Raw genomic sequence first — 22935 nt, 5'->3', positions numbered from 1 at the left:
TCCTGCATGGCAAGCCAAACAGTGGTTCTGCAATGATCATTACACCTGGAAATGAGAGGCCATGGGAGACCCTTCACTTAATGCATTGATGGGATCCTAGCAGAAACGTACAAAATGGTTGGAGACATTCTCCTGAGTGAAACCACAAACCTGTTAACACTCTGTTGGGAGAAAGGTTCAGTCCCAAATGATCTATATGATGCTGTAAATGTCTCCCTGTACAAGAACAAAGGGGAGAAATTGAATTGGCGTTACCCTGCTGTCCACCACCAGGAAGATCCTCGCCAGAATTCTCTTGGACAGATTCATCCCTACCATTGCTGAAGGCAACCTCACAGAGAATCAGTGAGATTCAGAGCGAGCAGAGGCACATCCAACGTGATCTTCGTTCTTGGCCAGATACAGGGAAGTGTCATAAACAGAACATGGGATTGGACACGGCATTCATTGACCTGACCAAGGCCTTTGATACAGTCAGCCACGATGGGCTCTGGAACATTCTGTCAAAGCTCAGCTGTCTCCCAAAATTTCTCACCATCCTGCAGCAGCTCTATGAAGGCCAAAGTGGTCAGGTTAAACACAACGGCAACCTGTCTGACCCATTCTCCATCAGTTCTGGTGTGAAACAAGGCTGTGTTTTGGCACCAACACTCTTTAACTATCTTTTTCATTATGAAGATACAGGAAGTGAAAGAGGCCACCTCAGAGAGCCTCTACATTCAGTTCCGCACGGACAGAAATATCTTCAACCTCCGCTGCCTTCTCGCCCAAACATAAACCGTGCAAGAGCCCATTCTTGAGCTACTATACGTGGATGACCTTGCTCTTGTCACGCACACAGAAGACATGCTACAGACTGTAGTCGCTCAGCTTAGCAAGGCTGCAAGGGCTTTTGGGTTAACGGTCAGTCTGAAGAAAACAATGATCCTCCATCAGAAGCCCCCTCGCGGCATTTACAACCCACTTCAGATCAGCACTGATGACCACCCTCCCACCACAGTTGAGCAATTTGTGTCATCTCCAACACCACGGTAGTAAGGGACATGGACAATTGACTCACCAAAGCCAGCTGCACTTTCGGGTGCCTCCAGAAACATGTGTGGAAGAACCACCAGCTGTCTGCCCACAAAAATCCAGATGTACAGGACTGCCATTGTCACGACACTGCTATATGGCTCTAGCCGGGGTCTTGTACAGAAAGCAAATTCGACTGCTCGAGCACTTCCATCAGCACTGCCCTTTCTCCATCATGGGTATCAGACTTCCGGATCATGTCTCCAACAGTGAGGTCCTGAAGAAGGCTCAACTTCCTAGCAGTGAAGCCAATTTGCTGCTTGAGCCATTCCGCTGGTCAGGCCATGTGTCTCGCGTGGACAACTCCAGGCTATCGAAGCAGTACTCTACAAAGAACTCTCTCAGGGCAAGAGAGATTGTGATGCCACGTGCAAGAAGGTCTCTCAGGCAAGTACTGATGTCAACAAGTGGCAGCAGCTGACTGCTGGAGAATGCCGATCCACGGAGCACCCAAGAGTTCCGAGGAATCCAGAAAAGCGGCTGCTGAACAGAAGAGGAAACGCAGGAAGGATCCTACCACCCCAGCAGCTGATCACATCTGGTCGCCTGTCCCCTACTGCTCCAGTCTGCTGATCCCGAATCGGCCTCTACAGTCAAACTTTAAGACAGTCCCCACATTTATAGCTTGAGAACGCATGATTGCTTGGGCTGTTACATTCCAAAAATATTGGCCATTTGCACAAACACATTAATTGATGCCAGTTGCGTTGCAGCAGATAAAAGATATGACCCATGTTGGAGATGATTTACTATCACAGGATGACAACTGATATAAAAACCCGTTAAGTATCTGAAATTTTGATTGGAAAGGTGATGAGCTGATTGCCTTTCAAAGCATATAAAAATCCCCAAACAACAGAGCTGCATGTGCTTGGACATTCTACTTGTCCGTCATAGTGTTAATGAAATTCATCAGGATAAAGCAAGACTGAAAACATTCCAGGTTCTGATCTACTCTCAGATTTCTTGTCTGACCTTGGTAAGGGTGACATATTCGCTTTACGCATGGTGGAAGGGGCAGGATTGGTGGGATGGTGGGATTTTCTTTGGTGGGATGGTGGGAACCAACATAAGCCTGGAGACTGGTATGTAGAGTCAGTTAAGATGCATGCAAATGGGCTACACTGGCAGGGTTCAGTTGCAGGACTGTTCAGGGGAACCTATAGAACATCTTTACATTAAAGTGAAGATGTTCATCCCAAACTGACTTGGTCGGGAGGGAGATAATAGAAGTCCTCTTGCAATAAGACACAAGGTTGCAGTAATTATATTTCTGTTTTAATCTTCAGATACAAATATTATTAATATTCACTGGAAAGGCATCTTAGCCTTTCAAAGAACTTGTAAGCAAACTTAGTTACTGGACCTCAAAATCTCAGTATCCTTGAAGCTTTTTTCCTCAGCTGGTGCCTTAGTTAATCGAGCGCAATGAATTCTCAGGTATTTCTTTATAAAACATAGGTAAAATTACAAACATTTACTTATGCTAGATGAAATATGACTGTCATAAATTAATGAATGATCAAGAAAATGATTTCTTGGTAAATTAATGCAGCCTGCTTCAAGTCATTACCTAAGGGAATTAAATACAAACCCTTTTAAAATTTAAAATAAGATGCACTGGCAGTAGAAAAAAATACCATCACAGGATGACAACTGATATACAAACCCATTAAGTATCTGAAATTTCGGTTCAATCAAATACCTTTTTCACATTTACTAAATGAAAATAAAAAAGGACTAAAGGATAAAAAAAAAACTATGTGTAGTTTACCATACGCAGCTTAAGAAGTGAATATGGCATCTGACGCAGGGAGGAGATGAAAGGAAACAGATACAAATTACCTTCTGCATGAATGAAAAGAGTAGAGACCACAAACTCTTCAAAAAGCAATGCAATATATGATTCAGGATGAGGAGGGAGAGCAGTGAACTTCTGCTTAAACATATAGAATGCTGAATGGAAAGAAGTGGGCTATGTTTTTTAGACTTGTTTAACATTTTTCAAGCAACATATCATAAAAATTAAGCTCAATTAACATTGACTGGCACTTCAAAAGAAGAAGGGCTAGCTTCTGGTAATAGCTAAACCTGCCACCCCAGAAGAACTGGATTAATATTTCTCCCTTTTATAGCAGCACTTCCCTATGACATCAAGTTGAATTTCACATCTTTTCACTTTACCCCCTTTTCAGCCAGGGGGTAATTCTCCACTCTAATGTTTATCCATTTCAATAACATTCTTCATTCTAATCCATCTCTTTCATCCGAATCTGACCATTTTATACAGGTATTCCCCAGTCAGTGCAGATTGGGAACAACATATTTTCCACAATCACCATCAACCCAGGTGCTCCAATACCATACTTAAGTTTGCTGACTTAGGCCAAATCACAGCTGGTGACAAATCTGCATATAGGAGGGAAAATGAAAAAATAGTTGAATGGTGCCACAGTAACAACCTCTCCCTCAACATCAGCAAAGCCAAAGAGCTGATTATTAACTACAGGAGAAAGAAACTGGAGGTCCTCATTAGGGCACTGGAGGAGGAAAAGGTCAGTAACTTTAAATTCCTTGGCATCATTGTTGCCTTTTACACACTGGTTGAACATAAGGCAAATAGTCTTTCATTAATTCTATTATGGTTACTATTCTAATATAGATTTATTAAGAATGCCCATAAGAAAATGGATCTCAAGGTTGTATATGGTGACGTGTATGTACTTTAATAATACATTTACTCTGAACTTTGGATATTCCACAGCTGAATGCTGGATCTGTGGCATTCAAGATTCCTACTTCATTGGAAATTTGAGGAGATTCAGTATGTCACCGAAGGCTCCAGATATTTCTAGAGATGTATGGTGGAGAGAATTCTGACTGGCTGCATTACAACTTGCTATGAAGCCGTCAAAGCACAGCATTGCAAAAGGCTGCAGAGGGCTGTAAAGTCAGCTAGTTCCATCACAGGCACAACCCTCCGCGTCATCAAGGGCATTTTCAAAAGCCGGTGCCTCGAGAAGGTGACGCCCATCATTAAAGAGCCTCATCATACAGTAATGCATGTACTTTTTGCTTTACTACATTCAGGGAGGAGGTACACAAGCCTGAAGCCACACACTCAACATGTTAATGGTCCATGAACCCATAAACACTACCTTGCTATTCATCTTTTGCATTATTTATTTTGTAACTTCGATATTTTTCTGTCTTGCTCTGTACTACAGATGCAAAACAACAAATTTCATGACATATGCCAGTAATAATAAACCCGATTCTGATTTAAATAGGCTTTACACATGCACTTAACATTTGGAAAATTGCCTCTGAGACATAAAATTTGACATTTCTTTATCCCAGTCAAAATTATGAATGTTTAAATTCTTTGTTATTTGTGTCAATTTTTGCTTAATTAAGCCTTTGTGAAGTAGCTTGGGAAATTTCACGACCTAAAAAGCTTGATTAAATTCAACTGCTGTTATCCATTTCTTGTTTTATATGAGATTAGTTGTCAGCAGTTGTTTCCAAGGCCAGATTTCCTCGGGATTTTTTTTAGAAAAAAAACTAATAGTCTGTGAATTCTGTGTGGCTTTAACTGCAAATTAAGCCAGGCTTTGACATATTATTTACGAAACATTCTAAATGTACATTAAGTTTTCAAATTAGCAAAGAAAACAAACTAATTTAAGAGATTTCATTTATATTTAAGCGTTTTCCTCTTCTGACTTTAAGTAATATGCTGCCTGGCTTTCCCAATTAATTACTATTTCTGTCAAGATGCAACGACCAGGCATATACTCCCCTCTCTTTTTAGCATTTCAAAGAGGTTGCTCTCTTCTCAGCCCCTGGTCTGGACTTCCACTCATCCTTTTATCTCATTCTTTTGCAGCAATTAGGGACCCAACTGTCTTTCCAGGTGAAGCAGCAATACACTTGCACCTTTTCCAACCTAATGTACTACAATCAGTGGTTGCCTCTACCAACGTAGATTGGGTGATGGTCTTGCAGAGCATCTATGCTCAGTCTGCAGAAGCGACTTTGAATTTCTGGTTGCCTGCCACATTCACCAGCTCACTTCCACTCTGCCTTTTCTGCCTGTGGCCTCGTGTACTACTATAGTGAAGCCCAATGGAAGCCGGAGGAACAACACCCCATGTTCTCCCTCAGCACTTTGCAGCCTGCAGGCCTTGGTATCAAATTCTCTTACTTTTCCTTCTGTTTGCATATGTTTGATTTCTGTTGTTTGGCTTCCCTCTTTCCTAGTTCTGATGCTGGAACAGAATCCATAATTCTTTCAAATTCCACAGATGCTGCCTGCCTTTCTAGGTGCTGCCAGCATTTCTTGTTTCCAGGACAGATTTCCAGCATCTGTGTTAAGTTTTCAGCACAGAGTCACAGAGATGTATATCATGGAAACTGGCCCTTCCGCTCAAACTGTCCATACAGACCAGAATAACTATAAATGCTGGTCTCGTTTGCCTGTGTTTGGCCTATATCTCTCGAAACTCCTTCAAACCCTGCACCTGTCTATATGCCTTTTAAATATTGTTATTGTATCTACTGCTTCCATTTCTTCTGGTAGCTCATTCCATATATTCACCATTCTCTGTGTGAAAAAAAATCCCCTTCAGATAAATTTTAATATGTCCCCCTCTCACCTGAATCCTATGTCTTCTGGTTTTACATTCCTCTAGCCTTGGTAAGAGACTGTGAGCATCCACCTTTTCACAGCCCTCATGCTTCAGAAATAAAGTCCTGGCCTATCCAGCATTTCTTTATAACTCAAGGCTGCAGTCCTGGTAACATCTTTGATAACATCTATTTTTTTTGAAGATCTTTATGAATCTTTTTGCATCCTTTCCAACTTAATAACACCCTTCTGATATCTGGGTGATCAGAACTGTACACAATACTCCAAGGGTAGTGTCATCAATGACTTGTAGATGTCCTACCTCCTGTGCTCAATGCGTGACTGATGAAGGTAAGTGCACCATACAGAATGTCACTCTACCTGTGAGTCACTTTCAAGTAACTATGTACCTGCACCATACCCGTAAGTTTCTCTGTTCTACAACATGTTTTCATTCCAGTTTGTGTGCCCTCTCTTTTCAATTTAATCCTTGGAATCAAGTTGCACTGTAAGATATCTATGTTGAACTCACCCCACTGGAAATCTATCCTTCTATGCTTTGGTGTCCAGTACTCATCCAAAGACTTAAAGTACATTTATGATCAAAGTATATGTGTAGTGTCCAACCCTGAGATTCGACTTCCCATAGACAGCCACATAACAAAGAAAACCTAGGACCCATTCAAGGAAAAACATCAAACTCCCAATGTACAAAGAACAAATTGTGTAAACAGCACCAAAAAAATGAGCAAAAAACACATAATATAGGACACCAAACCTCAACTCACCAAACCAGGACATTCAGCTCGGAGCCATTCGTTAACTTCAGGCCACAGAGCCAGTCCGCCCCCACCAAAGCCACACAGAATACCACCAAAGAAGAGCAGCCAGGACCACATTATAACATGAACTATAGAGTCCAGTCCACATAGCATGTCCATTAAACCTTGCCCAAGAATCAAGACTCTGGCACCAGCGAGAGAGAGAGAGAGAGAGAGAGACTGATCGAACACGGGCCCTTTCCTCCTTGAGCAGCGAGAGAGAGCTTGGTCACCCACAGGCAGGAGGTGCTGAACACCAGGACCTGGAACTGCTATCTCCTTGTACTCCAAGTAGAATGGCCAGCATCAGTGGAACACTGTACTGGACCAAGGACTCTCAGAACCTTTACTGCTTTCAGCTTTCCACTGCTTAATAAGTAGTTTTGATTAACAGTTATACTGGGCAGTGGCACACTTTAGAAGAATGCATTATCCACTTTCAATGAAAAGATAATCTACAATTGAAAGTAAGAGGCCTACAACGTACTTTCAATTAACGTGTAATGCACAAAGGACTCTAGGTAATCACACAGGAATTCAGACATGCAGAACACATGGCACTTCCATGAGTTTTAATTGCAGCGGGGCAGACTGCATGGTCTTCTCGTCATTCCTGCCAGAGTGAGCTCTCTGTGAGGCCTGTTCTGTGCAACTTAAAGTGGGCATCACTGAGCAGATCTGAGTCCGTTAGCTCACTCAGAGTTAATCAGATTTAAGTTAATGTCCTACGTGGATGAAATCACATTTACCTAAATTAAATCTATTTCTATGACTTTTTCCATTCACTTTCTCTATTAAGAGGTCTTCATGATTTGAATACCTGGTTTTTTAATCCAATCATCTATGTCATTTATACAGAGAACAGTTAGTTTCAGCCTCATTGCAAATCGTTGTAGAATACAAACATTCTGCTAATTTGACTAAGTGCCAATTATTTCTACATTCTGCCTTCTGGCGAATAGCAAACTTCCTAAACAGATTAATATTTTGCCTTGAATTCCACGAGCTTCAACCTTAGTTATCCTACAGCCCCTTATGAAGGACTCAAATCAAATATTTGGAACGACTTTAATGGATTCAATTGAGTTTGTCAGGCATAATGTATCCTATAAAAATCCATGGTGATTCTTTTTGCTGAAATACTGATTGAAAAACAAACTGGATGCACCAGCTCCATCCAGACCATGGAAAATCTGCACGGCGAATGGTTGACCAGCTGATACATAAAGCATACACAAGCAGTGGAAACTTCTCAGGATTCCAATAAACAAAGGGGAAATGGAAATAGTTTAAAAAAAATAGAACTACCTGAAGTCCAGCAGTAAAGTTGAATTTGTAGATACAGGTCCTCCAAGGGTCACGAAAAACCCAATTATGGACAAACGAGTGCTTGAGAGACCAGTGGGGAGGATGGGGATGGATTTACCAGCTGCTGTGGAGCCTCCAGCATCATCCGCCAGATGGGAATGGGGCAACCCCGTGTGCTCTCTCTCCCCAACAAACCCCCCCCCCCCTTACAACCCCTCTGGGGGTTAGGTCGAGGTGAGCAGAGCTGGGAATGCTGGGCAGACTCACCAAGTCAATGAGACTTGTTGACGGCCACACTACCCACATCTGCTCACAGTCCTATCACAGGTGATTCTGTGAACAGCTCCCACACTGTTTCTGTTCATTTCCAACTTCAGCAGTTTGGGTAACAAAGAGTTATCGGGAATTGAACTCTGTTAGAACCTGTAATTTTAATCCTTTGTTCAAGTATAATAATATAATTAAAAAAGAAACAACAGTGTAAGATACTACTATACTCTACCAGAGTGGCAGTAGTAATTAAAAGTGCAAACATTATACTGGTCCTCCAGTTTTTGCAGTAGAAGATAGCTTACTACCATGTATCAAATATTACTTGACTGCAGCTTGTATATGTTAATTTAAACATTTAATGTCTAAAACATTGTGTTTCTTTTACATAACTCTAAGACCTTAATATCAATACGTTCAAAAACCCAAGGAGTTTGTTCTGATTAGATGTATCCGAAGAAAATCAATACGTTCTGGTTATTACCATGACAATGAAAGAGCTGCCCACTGTAATAAAAGAAATAGAACTCTCCTGATAATTCAGTCAGCTTCTCAAGTGAATACCTGAGTTATAGACTATGAAAGTACCAAGCTTGGTCTCTGTTAGTTGGTCTCCGTGGGTCAGCAACAACAGTATAGCAATCAATCTTGGCTCTCAAGGTTAGGGAAAAGAAAATTAACCATGGGTCCCTCCTTCTTGTGATATAAAACACTTGCTAGGAACATTCATGGGTATCTGTTGGAAACAGGATCAGGTTTGGTTATGAAGTCCCTGAAGTTGAACAGTCTGCTAGCTATTGCTGTCTGGACTCATCTGATTAATAGTAGCTACAGAATTAAACGTCATTAGGCACCTATGGAATAGTCTTCAAATGTAATAATTAACTGCTTTCAGAAGCAGAAGGAGAATGGGAAGGTGGCATGTAATCAGCTCTAAAAGGGAAAGAACAGATTCATTGAAAGGTGTCACTTTGATCTTTTACTCTTTTATAATAGAATCTAACCTACTACTCTGGTCTGCTCAGAATCAAATTTACACATCTCCAGCAAGTAATATATTGTAACCATCCTGTCATAATGGCACAAGTACTGTGAAGACAGGCTGCAGCAAGGGTTGCATTATGTACTTTGCAACTTCAAAAGGGTTAAGAGAGAGTTGAAAATAATTATGATTTATTTCCTTGTTGATTTATGAAGTATCGTACAGTGTTAATTAATTAATTTACACGGCTGATTTAGAAAAAAATCTCAAGGACCATTTGTCCTGCGGTCATTTGAATTTACATCTTCGTCTTCTGCCAGGCATCAACCACAACAAGCCTTGAAGCTAGCACCCCTTCTATTTCCAAAATGTTATCTCACCAAAGGGATAGGTAGGTAAATGTCATGCTGCAAACATTTCTTTTAATGATTTGAATTTTAAAATAGTTCTGAAAGATAAGCTTCCACTCTCACAGTGAGCAAGATTACTAAACAATAAAGCAACCAGCCTACTGACTTTATATCACTTCATTTCACTTTAAAACTGAAGTACTGGAACAAAATTGCTTCATAAATTTTACACAATCAACAATTAAAAACAACTGTTTATTTTCTCACAAAACTGAACTCAGTTTAGCACGATTCAGCAGAGTGATGATTCATTATAATGCTTTTACTTCTCCAGCTAAACACTTTCCTTACTTTAATGTAGATAAGTCAGCACAACACTGTGGGCCGAAGGGCTTGTACAAGGAAGTCAATGTGAAGTACTTCTGCAAGCTGCAATGCTAGGAACCAGGTGTAAAGCCCTGCTCTCTGCTGTTGCTCCTCCAGCAACAAACTAGTACACAGCACTTGGCAGAAGCTGCCTTAGAGGGCAAATGGCAGAGATGAATGGGCAGTCCAGATCAAGTCAAAGCCCAACAGTCCACAACGTCTGTGAATCTCTGGGGAAGTCGGGCCCAATGTCTGCGAGTTTATGAGTCTGTAGAGGCTGGAGGTTGAAAACGGCCTGTTATAGGACTGTCTGTGTGCATGGATGGCGGATAGGTGTGAGGGTGTGTGGAGCAGAGCTTATTTCACGCGTGGCTTAGCATGTTGTGTTTCGCTGTGTTCTGTTCTGTACTGAGTTGTGGGCACGCTACACTGGCAGCAAACCATATGATCACACCGGCGGGCTGCCTCCAGCACATCCTTACGTTGCCTTCTTTGCTAACTTTTCATGCTATGTTTCAACGTAGGTGTAATAAACATGAATCTGAAGCCGGCAGCATGGATACTAAACGCTGACATGTGGGCCTCATGGCTTCATTCTGGTTGAGCGTGGGCCTGTGCTCAGGACTGGCAGCACATGTTCCACTTAGGGACTGAAAGACAGGATGGAATTGTCCCCCCTCCACCCCTCACCCATCCACCCATTCATTCCAAGACCCATGCAAGCTCTCCGACACTTAGGTTCCTGATCCTGGAACTGTAAATGTGTCAACAGCATTTTGTCTCAGGTTTCCAGTCCAACAGCACTGTCACAGCACATCTTTCCACAATTAGATCATGAAGGACCCCGCCCACCCCGCTCATGGACTGTTTGTCCCATTCCCATCAGGAAGGAGGCTACGTAGCATCCACGCCAGGATCACTAGACGCAAAAACAGTTCCTTTCCCCAAGCAGTAAAGCTGAGCAACACCTCCTCCCACTAGCCCACACCTCTACACCCTTCACCACCATTTCCACTATCATTTCCTGTCGATCACCTTCCGTACAGGCCCTCCTGTGCTTAGTCTCACACTATGGACATGTAATCAATCTATGTATATAAACTACCGTTGTGTTCTTTATCTTACTGTGTTTTTTTTGTGCTGCATCAGATCCTGAATACCAAGTATTTAATTTTCCTCTCCACTTGAGTACTGGAAATGACATTAAACAAACTTGAATCTCTATATATATGAGCAAGATTATCTTGTTTCATTGATTTCACCAACACGCTCACATCTACTAACACATCCCAAACAGTAACTGAGGTATCAGTGCAATTTCAAAGCACCATTATAATCATAAAGCTTATCTCTAGAACAGAACAAAGATTAAATGCTAATTTATCAATGGTGAAATAAGAAAATACATTTAAAATAATTTAAATTAAAAGGCAAACAAATTATGGTTTCACTATGAAATACTGCAGCCTCCCTTACAGAGACAGGACCCTCCCTTACAGAATACTTCTCATTTTCAATGCCCCCTCCTAATTTCATACACCATAGAACACAAATTCATTAGAGTGACTTAGCTTACATTAAATATGGCTTCTGTCTACCTTAGTGCCTGCCATGACTAACTGATATCTTTTAATTATAACATGCTCTTTGAAAAAGTACCTTGTCAGTGATACTTCATAAAACATGGCTCATTTAGTTCAAAAACATGCTAATCAAAGAAGTAGCACTCACTGTTCTCAGATAACTCCACAATGTAGTGCAGAATAGGGCTGTTTCCATCGAAAGGTCGAGTCCATGATAAATCCACTGTCCGGCTTTTTGAAGCATTCAATGTCGCCTGCAGGTTCCTGGGTGGATGTGGGAGTTCACTGAAAAAAACAAATCGGGAGATTATGATCTGCAGTCAATTTGATTTACCACACAGTATAAAGACCCAGTCTAGAATTCAGATCAAGTATAGTAAGATTTCAATATCTAAGGGCACATTATAATAATTCAATCAGATATTCTATTTGTATTTTCAAATAATAATTAGATTTTTGCTTTGTCATTTATAGTTAAACAGTTAAATAACACAGCTCAGGGTGGCTTGTGAATCAGAGGAGCAGAAAATGTTTGCTTTCCATCTGGAGCCACATGGAGGTTGGCAGAGTGGCACAGAGTATCACCTGTGGTGATAACACCAAACCTGAACCCATGAGGACAGCCTCAGATGTGCTGGCACCAGATCAGAGTCTTGTTTTCAGAGCCAAGCTCTTCCAGGCTCCAGTAAAAAAGAAGCACAAAATATTTCATGGCTTTTTTTTCAGTCTCTTTAATGACTGCAGTTTAGCTGTTCAACATCAGGCAGAAATTCATGAAGCGTGTTCACCCATTTATACGGACATCTCGAAATTACTTCCAAGAGTTTCTGGTATTGGTTGGGCAGTCAAGTGAACCCAATGCCAACGATACAGATGGATTTCAATTGTGGTTTGTCTATACAGGCGAGCAGTAGGTGAACAACCTACACCAGAGGCAGTTCTCTTCAGTTCAGAATTGGCCATTGAGAAACATAAAACTAAATCGCTGCTCATCCAGCACAGTCAAGAATAAGGGAATGATTACAACGTGTTTACATACAGTAAATGTTTTCCTTTGTAACTCTGGACACAGAGTTTTATTGAAGTTTAACAATACAGACAGAATGAATGATTTTAAATTGATAACTGAATAATGTTTCTGTGCCTTGGCCATATCATCTTCCATTCTCTAACTCTTCTTCACCTATAAACTCTACTTGATCTGATGAGTGACACTGCACACCACGAATAAATTTGATTTATGCATAGATATATGGCTATGCCAACCATTACATCTGACTATCAATTGAAACTAAATCTTAGTGAACCACAATACAGGTAATGTTCCAGACTTGACTGCCTGTCATAATTTAATGCTCGATAAATGCTGCTGATTTATTCACAGTACGCTTATACAATTTCCTAACTGCAATACAAGCCTAGAAACTGTCACGATAGAATTGTGTGTAGACTTCTGATAATCCCCCATCTGCTAATTTAACAAGAGAGCTTAACCTACTATTTCAGATGAGTTAACAGTGTTGTTAAAGAAACCCACAAAAATTGTAGTTTGAATGATTTAAGATCACATACTATAATAAGCAGCTGCACAGCAAGAATCGGTATTAAAATGGTACGTGGCAGAATACATTTCAGTGCTAAATCTGTTTGTTATTCACCATCTAATGGAAAATTGCACTAAGAATTGTGGCAGAAATTCAATACAAGTCTATTAGGAAACCAAATTCCAGCTTGGGGTGCAAAATGAGATGTTTTTACTCACATGACTTCCAGGCGAGCACTTCTGAAGTCATTCCCTCCTACAGACAAAACTTCACAAGTGTAGTCGCCAATATCACCCGACCAAGTCTGGCTAATATGAAGTGAGCCACTTTGCCTTAAAGTAATTCTGGGTGCAGTACTTGCATCAATAATTTTACCGTTCTTTTTCCAAACAAATCTAGGAAAAAAAAGATATTTTTTAAAAAGGTGAATAAGATGTAGCATCAATAATATATCTAAATGACAGGCTGCAGGAATCTGAACTCTGAACACAAATGGGCTTTGGTTGGGCAAGAAGTACAAATTTAATTATAAAAGCTGAAATTAAACCTGAGTATGGCCTGTGTCTCCAACTGAGCTGGGATATATGGATGACTAAACTGCTGCTATGCAGGGGTAGCACTTCTATCAAATCTTCGAAGGAAGCCGTGCCTCTCAGAATGTTTTGCCTTACTGTTGTTCATCTTGACCTCAGGAAGTCCATCAGGCAGGGACTATACCATGCAACAGGCAAAATCTTTTTTGAGGGACAGGAACGGCGGAAGAGATCTCTTCTGTGCCCTCAAACAACTCTTAATTTCTTCAACATATGTCTCCTCCCCAACCTTCCTGGAATATCTGAACCAACTTAACTCAGATCACACCTACATAGTCACTTACTCTGATGTCATCGCCGTCTCTTCCTTGATTATTTGTCAACCCCTCAGCCATGAATGTCTCCTTGATTCGATCCCTCCCATCACTCACTGACTACCTCTCCTATTTTCCATACACAAGTCTCCTACTTATCACTGACATTTATTTATCAGTTTAGAGATACAGCACAGAACAGGCCCTTTAGACCCAACGGGCCGTACTGCCTAGCAACCCAGCTACTTAACCCTAAGTTAATCACAGGACAACTTACAATGACCAATTACACTACTAACCAGTACGTCTCTGGAATGTGGGAGGAAACTGGACAAACCATTCACAGGAAGGATGTACAAACTTTTTACGAATGCCATCAGAACTGAATTCTGAATTCCAATGCTCCGAGCTGTAATAGTGTCATGCTAACTGCTACGCTACCATGTCACTAAATTCCCCCCTCTCATTACTTACTGTGCAATCTTCCCATTTCCCATTGTTGAACCTCCTGTACCTTCTCAGTGACCATCCTTTGATTTCTTTTCCTGATCCCACCACCTGATTGTTCACTATTGCCATCAACATTCCCAATCCCCATGTATTCAAAAACTTAGTCATGACCTCTATCCTGACTTCTCTGGGTCTGTATTCTCTTGTGGAGTGTTGTCCACACCACAGTGAGATAGGCTTGTCAATCAGACACAATTCTGGCTGGGCACTCGTACGATGACCCATGCATGCCGTGGAACTATAATTTCAGGGTGCTGTTCTGGTTAGAGCTTTCTGTTGCTTGGTTCTTCTCTGCCTCAGTAAATATTGGGATCTTTCCCCTTGTACACAAAGGAGGGCAAAACCCAAGCGGCACAGTTAGTAGGGCCGTTGCTCCAGAGTGCCAACAACCGGGGATTCAATGCTGGCTACTGTCCCTGCTTGTGTGGAGTTTGCGTATCTCTTACGACCACACGAGTTTGCTTGGGGTGTTCTAGTTTCCTCCCACATCCCAAATGCTTGCAGACTGCTAGACGAATTGGCCACTGTAAATTACCCCCTAGTATGTAGGTCAGTGGTAAATTCTGTGGTGACTTGATATAATTAAGGGGAGAATAAGTGGGATTAGGATAAGATTGCTGTAAATAAATGGTTGATAGTCAATGCAGAATAGGTGAGCCAAAGGACCTTTTCCATTCTGCATGACTTTGATATTTTAGCAGAGAACATACAATGTTCTGAGTACAAGATAATGTACCAATGGCTACAGAACATTGTGAAATATAATCCACAAGCAAGTTTCTATATACAACATGACACAAAGCCTAAATTTGTAGTTTATAATATATGAATATGATGACAACAACAGGACATATAAATATTCAGATATTACCTACAAGATACAGACTGGATGAGCTGCCAGTGACAAGGTTTAGAGGGTAAGGATGTTTCCTCTTATTTTGCAATGACAATGAATAGATAGAAATTGATGGGAAATTTGTCACTGCTTCTGACAGTACCGAAAGTAATAACATTGCATGAGCATAAGTCAAACACATCTGGGTTCCACATTTGGTCAGACATCAGTTCCAGACAATCCTATTGGCATTCACTGGCAATAGACCAATTGAAGAAATTGGAATTGAGCAGCAATTTGCATTTAAATAGCACCGCTAACATAGAAAAAATATTTTGTGGTACTTCATAGAAGAATAATAAAAAGTAAGTGGTATTGAGCCAAAGGAAGGCACTCAGAAGTTTTAAGAAGAACATAACTCAGGTTGAAAAATAGAATGCGATTCTTAAGCCTTTAAACTGGATGTGTTCCTTTCTGTTAACGTCAAAATTCTGTGCAAGTAACATGGTCTACATTCAATCACTGTACAGCCATCAAATAAACAACAGGAGTATGATTGATCTTATTATTGAGGGCTATTTCAGCAGTTAGATCCCAATGAAATGGTTATCTTAATTGAACTGGAGTAGCTCACCGAATTGTGACTCTGGGGTCATGGGTTGCTCCACACATCAATTCAGCTGTTGTTCCTTTGATTACACTGCGGTCTTTAGGTGGGACTGAAATGAAGGTGCGTGCTAGAGGAAACACAAGGAAGTTGATATCATTGAGATATTCATGCATCACGTACTGGACATTTCACTAAACTCAGCAGCTTCTTTTGCCTCTTCCTGGCAGAGAGTTCACTTTGATTTCCATTTTTACTCGATATGTTTTAAGCAATACAATTTTTAGATTAAAGCAGCATTCTTTATTGTGCAATAACACAAATTATATGCTGAGAAAAAAACAACCTATTCCATTTGATCAACTGTTCATGGTATGAGAATTGAAGGTGCATTCAAAGTCTACATTATGAAACACTTGTGCTATATCTACATGGTGATCTAGAGGATGCAAATCTGGGGCCAGTGTGATAATTTCATTTTCTATGTACTTACTTTAATTTCTTTTATTGGGATATGGGGAATTTCATTTCAAAATTCTCATTCATACTTAGGTTCACTAGTTTATGATGCCGGAATAAATCAAACTTATTTTTGTTTCACTGGATTAGAGGATTTCACTATTTTGTAGGTCTAGTAGTTCAGGATTTATCAATCCTTCTGTAAAATCAATAGCCTTGATCACCATCTTATCATACTCTGATGCTACTAATTGCAAACCACTGAACAATGCAAATTCATTTCTCCACATTGATTACACAATTAAGTAACTTTTCTAGTTACTATAGCACAGTGCAAAAGTCTTAGGCACGCTAGATTTTCTATATGGTTTTATATGGTATGGCCACTACAGAGCCCTGTAGTGGCCATACCATCTCAACATCATCTAGGCTGTCTGAGATTACCTGAAGAGGCAGAAGCAGGTGAGACAGCCAAAGTCTGCAGAACTGTGACAAGTTCTCCAAGATGCTTGGAACAACCTACCAACCAATTTTCTTACAAAACTGCATGAAAGTATACCTAAAATGCAGGTTTAAAGGCAAATATTCATTTGATTTAGTTTTGTTTACTGCTCTTTATTGTAATTTTTTGATAGTTCGAAACATTCAGTTTCATTCACTTTACACATGTGCCTAAGACTCTTGCACAGTACTGTAGTTTTGAAAAATTTCTTAAGTAAAGGCTAAAGAATGACATACAATTTCTCATCAGGATGACAGGTTACTCCCAAGACAATGGACACCATTAGTGCTTCAACAGTTCTGTTTAACTTCTATTTTGAGTAATAGGAACCTAGCTTTAAAGTTTGCTAAAATAAAATTGATGTTTACTTTAAGGAACATAAATGTAATCTTAAACACATTAAGAGCCAATTGTAATATTCTAGTGTTGTACAATTTAATTGCTTGAACGTAAACCAGAGGTTATATTAAAAAGGCTGATATAAAGATTTACCCGTGACAAAGATTTAATTATTTTCTTCACCATCATGCCAATATTGTACAAGATAATAAAATCAGTTATATTTACTATTCTTTTATTTCCATTGCTATTATCACCGCAAAAAAGTGAGCTGAATGGGCTATTTATGCTTATGATACAATAAGTTTCTCTTTGAGAAAAGCACAAGGTTACTTAAACTGAAGCATTTCCTGGCTTTGTACAGCTCATCAAAATGGGTACCACCTCATTCAAATTGGCAGATTCTGCTCACTCCTATGCACAGCAGAAGCTCAATGGAATGGCAGGCTGGCTCATTTAACAAGCATTCCTCCTCCCCCACAGTTGATACCAATCTGCTCTTTGGAAAGTAAATTAGCTTGATAATCATTTATGATAATTGATTTTATCATGCAGCCAGGTCAGAAACAGACCGTAGAAGAATTCTGAATTAATGCTTGCTGGAAACACTAACTCCAGCTGGCTCTTACTTGATTATAAAATGGATGCAGGGGACAAGAGACTACAAGTAACTTCCTCGCAGTTTTTTGACTTTATTTCAGGACATAAAGGCACTCTAGAAGACAGAGGAATTCTATTTGATTTATTCAAAGGCATTTCCTCTACATTTTACTTTTTAGTATTTTGTATAAATTGTACAACATAGAAACAAGCCCTTCAACCCACACAATCACAAGTAGTTTTACTATTCCCACTTCCTTGCATAAATCCCATATTCCTCTATGCTTATTGATTCAAGCACTTGGCCAGACACCTCTTAGATGTTGTTACAGTACGTACCTCCACAACTTCCTCTGGCAGCTCATTCCAACCACTGACTATTTCTTGTGTGCAAAATTACCCTCTCAGATCCCCTTTGCAATTCCTCCCTCTCACATTAAACCTGCACCCTCTAGTTTCAGACACACTGGCCACTGGAAACAGACTCTGGATATCTCTCTATCCATGTCTCTCGTTGTTATATTTAGCTCTATCACATTACTTTGGGTCCTGAGGAATGCTCTGACCGATTTGGGATGTCGTTTAACAAAATGAAAACCCCCGGAGAAGATTGGATACGAGAGAATGACCTCTCCCAAATCAGTGGCACTTTCATAGTAGCAAGATTGGGATGAAACTTAGAGCAAAATAAAGCATGCAAGTTAATCTAACAAGACTGGAAACTCACAATAAATTTATATTTAATAATAATAAAAGTGGACCCAGAGTGAGTTTGAAGGTCATCAGTCGAAACTGAACGTTCTGTGGGATTCATGTTGCTTTTCCGGAGGATGTTCAGATCCTTATGGTTTGTTTATGCAATTTATTTTTCTCTCTCTACGACTTTCATGCATCTTTCACTTGTTATTCTCTTGTGGCAATAACTCCTGGCTATTCCTTTCAGTGCCACCTGTTTGCTTTCTATTTGACCTACAACAATTATCACATGCCAACTTTCAACAGATGGTATGAAAGAGAATACTTGCTGCTTATCTGCCTGTTTTATGGGAAAGGAAGTAATCAGCATTTTAGTTTGCATGTGTAAAAATTCTCATTACATGGTCCTTTGATTTGTTTGATGTGCCTTTGTTTTTTTATTCAAATACATCAATGTTTAATAATGATCCATGGATGTGCTTGGGATTTGTTTTTATTGTGGCAAGAAAGATTATTTATTAATTGTATAAAACAAATGGTAAGATGAATAAAGAAAATTCTAAAAATGTTCATGTTGTTGAATTGCCATGTCCAAGTGGTTTACTGCTGTCCTTTAGGGAAGGGAAGTGCCATTTTCATCTGGTCTAGGTTACACGAGTCTAGAGTCCCACACTTGTACATTAACTCTTCCCTATCCTCTGAAGTGGCCTTGGAACACAAAAATGGACAAGAAGAGGCACCAATGCCCTTTGATGGTTTACACAGAACAACAGATATTAAATACATTTTAAGTACAGGTGCACATGGAGAGACTAAGGTGTACAAATACTTTAATTCAAAAAGCACTGATTCTCTGGAGACCTGTAGCTGTTCTGTTTGAGGTTCTGGGGACTTCATCCCATGGAACGGCCCAAGAAGAAGAGTGACTTTCTAATTTGCACAATGCACAATGTATCACAAGCATTAGAAGTAGCCTTTAGTAAGTAATTATCTACACAGCTCCATTTGGTGGGGGATCAAATCAAATCCCAGAGATGAGCTCCCTCATTTAGCAAAGTGGATTTCAAGAAAATGAGAAAATTTGAGGAAAATTATCTGTTGGTAACCATTTCCCCTGCAGCAACACCAACAAGCTACTCCAACCTTGGAGGCTGAATTGACGATCACACTTATTCCATACGAGACCCAAGCAAGAACTTCTGATCACCGATATGGTCTGATTCCTTCTGTTAAACCAGCACCGATGTGACCTTTTCCAGAGCACTCGAATACCATATTCAAACTCCTGTTAATGGTTCCAATCTTGGACATCAATGCACAAGTTATTACAGCACACAAAATGCTGGAGGAGCTCAGCGATTCCTCCAGCATTTTGTGTGTGCTACTTTGGATTTCCAGCAGCTGCAGATTTTCTTGCGTTTGTGAGTTATTACCACTACCACGTAGCAAGAAGAAGAACAGTGCCCAAGATCAATACATTATTCTGTGATGCACTACCATGGTGGAAGATCTTATGTAGTGGTTAGGATCCCTGGGGAAAATACAGAAAAGAAAAACAAATATTCAAGATAGATGATGTCAGGACCATCTCCTGGTAGTTCCTCAGGTGGGGACTGGACATTTCTGCTTTCAGAGCTTGTGTCATTTGTAAACTTAATGGCCATATTAAAAATTGCATGTGACGTAATTACAGATAATCTGTTGACTGAAGTCACTCACATACACCAAGGTGGTTTCCTGATTTTTGATTCTATTCCAATACATGGTGCATACAGTACAGTGCAAAAATCTAAGGCATACATGCACAGATAGGGTGCCTAAGACTTTTGCATAGCTCTGTATTTGTCAACATGGAGTGGAGAGCAAGATGTTGGGAACGGTGAGGGTGGAGTGCTGCAGGAGGAGTGTGGGACAGGTGGCAGAGAAGGAGTACCAGGGGAGGGGCAGTGGCACTGCTGCAGGCGCACCCAGCTCTGAGACATTAGGCAAGGTCATCTGAGTCCAAACAATCAGTTTATTGATTATTATAAAGTCTCCCAGCGGTATTTCCTGCACCCTCCATGTTTCCTTCCCCTTTTTCCATCCATAATTCCTCTCTCATTGCCCCCTTCCCACTCTCAGTCCACCAGAGGGACCCATATCAGAATCAGGTTTATCATCACCCACAAAGGTCATGAAATTTGTCTTTTTTGCAGCCGCAGCAGTACAGTGCAAAACATAAAATTACTGCAGTACTCTGCAAAAGTTTTAGGCACACAGCTGAGCCTAAAATATGTGCCTAAGACTTTTGCACAGTGCTTATGCTGTGGTCGTCAAAAAAAGTGTACTCATTACCAGTAATGAATGGTGCCTGATGATTACCTAAACTTTCAATGGTTCTTCCTCATGATCAGTTAAAATACAATGACAAGACGAAAAATCACTGTTAAATAAACTAAGTATTTCCACCACAGTGAATCTGCAGAGTGACACTGCTGAGACCAATATTAAACCAGTTTTTAAGCATTGCAGAAAGTGTTTGGTGCCTTGAAGACTGTGAGTGGAATTTAGCTCTAACCTTGTACATATCCTTATTTCGATCCTGCAGCCCACCTGATACAGCATTAAGGTAATGGAAATTTCAATATTATTGGACAACTCAACATGCACCATCTTACAATTCATTATCCATTACTGCAGAAGCAGAATTCATTCAGTGATTGAGTGCCATAGTGGAGGTTCCAATATCTGCCCACACTCAAAGCTGCCAAGGCATTCCAACAGTCTATACTCCTGGCGATTACCAGCAACGCTCTCGCCATGTCCTGGGGAACAAGAAATAGCTGAGAGGAGCACAGATTCTCTCTTACATTGGCAGAAGAAGTGTCAGCACCTTCCCATTGCTTAGCAGCCTGGTAAACCAAATCTGATGGAAATTTATTGATCCTTTTCTCCCTCTCTGCCCGACCTACTGAGTGCTTCCAGCATTTTCATTTTTAATATCGACAGTTAACACTCTAGGCAAAGCAGTGCAGTCTGAAGTTGAGTCTTTTGACCCAGAAATGCTAGCTGATGTAAATCAAAATCACCTGCCCCTTCTTTCACAGCAAGTCAAAAATCCTCCAGCAGCTACTTGGTGATGGTATTTAGCACGTAATTGAAATGTTAGGGCTTTCAAACACAGTGCAATTGATGACAGACCTGGAAACAAGATCACAGGATTTCAGATGCGTGCACATTGACATTGCTGCCCTGAGGGAGATAAATTGGGCAGGAGACGGTCAATTTAAAACAAAAGGTTGCGGACATACTCTTTTCTAAGTGATCAATCTCCAATGCTGTGTTCATGGTGTGAGCGTTTCCATCAAGGTTAAGTTAGTCCTGCATTTGACTTATTGTTTTTGATTTCCATCATCTGGAAACTTTGCTGTTATGCAGTTCGAATTGTTGACTTATTGTGGTCTAATGTTAAAGAACTATGAGCACGCAGACATTCAGAAGATCAAGAACAGAGTGCTAAATAGCAACTGTAACTATATTATTCATAGCTATTGATCTATGAAAATGTCAGTTACTGGCAAAACCACCATTTACTGCAAAGCTCAGAATTCCCAGAAGCTGGAGGAGAATAGTTGCAGTCCTTCCGGGGAACCATTTACATTGGGAATTCTAGCAACTGTCCCACTGGGAATGGGAAAAAAAAACATGTTAATAGTTAGAGCAGGAATGTCTGATTAACCATTTTAACCAATGAATAAGCTGCTGCCATAGTAACATTAGAGAAGGAGATGGCACAGAAGGGCTTAAACTTAATAAGTGGGACGTACTAGAGAGGCTGGCTGCATCTTAAATAATATGTCACCAGGTTTGGATGGAATGCATCATTAATTGTTTAAGGATAGGTGGAAATAGCACAGAAACTGCTGATGAACCAGCCTCATCATTCCACTATTAGACTGGTCACATCCCCACTACCGGATCAACATCTCCACTGGTGGTCCAGTCCGGTCTAGTTGCCTGGCCACTCCTGCTGGCTGACTACCCTCTGAATTCCTGCTGCTGGGACAGCCATTGAACTTGTCCAACTGGGCTCTGCGTTACAGTGGACAACCCTTGCTCGCGCACCAGCTTCTCTCCTCCCTGAGGCTGATCAACCTCTCCATTTCTGCCTCTGGATCACCAAACCGGCATCTAATCGCGCCTCCGCCTCTAAGGTAAAAGTCACTTGCCCACCAGATCAACTAAAGGTGAGGGTGCAGGTGGACAGTTTTGGTCTGCAAGCTTTAAAAACCTTGTGATCTGGGCGGCAAGTTTTCCATTCCTCACACAGTTGATACGGTGAGCAATGCTCAGTGTCATAAACTGGTACAAAGGTGTGAGTTGGGGTGGTGAGGTACAGTCTGATATCAAAGGCGTATACCCTGGATATTATGCTCAGTGTTACAGAGCAGCCATATCAATATTGCCTTAATTCACTTTACTGCTGACGGGCAATAATTAGTTGATTGATTTTGTATTTATCCTGCTTTCCGTGGACATGACATGCCTGGGAAGGCATCCAAGTTTTTGGTGTTACAATGAAATAGCTTGGCTGGAGGGATGTCTGGTTTTGGAGCATCTCTGCAGGTTACTG

The 22935-nt window shown here is 40.6% G+C and overlaps 1 protein-coding gene across 2 annotated transcripts in view; it reads right to left on the bottom strand.

Annotated features, from left to right (window-relative positions):
• Positions 1–22935, bottom strand: part of sdk1a (sidekick cell adhesion molecule 1a) — a 769571-nt gene that overhangs the window by 232805 nt on the left and 513831 nt on the right. For both annotated transcript variants that reach the window (XM_073060649.1, XM_073060650.1), the window contains exons 12-14: positions 15755–15857; positions 13147–13323; positions 11533–11669 (exon numbers count right to left, since the gene is read on the bottom strand). In XM_073060649.1, coding sequence (XP_072916750.1) covers positions 11533–11669; positions 13147–13323; positions 15755–15857 — 417 coding nt within the window. The remainder of the gene's footprint in view (positions 1–11532; positions 11670–13146; positions 13324–15754; positions 15858–22935) is intronic.

Source organism: Hemitrygon akajei, chromosome 11 (genome assembly GCF_048418815.1).
Source record: "Hemitrygon akajei chromosome 11, sHemAka1.3, whole genome shotgun sequence".
Lineage (NCBI taxonomy): Eukaryota > Metazoa > Chordata > Chondrichthyes > Myliobatiformes > Dasyatidae > Hemitrygon > Hemitrygon akajei.
Note: the sequence above shows the minus strand (reverse complement) of the source record. Positions and strands in the feature narration are given on the sequence as shown.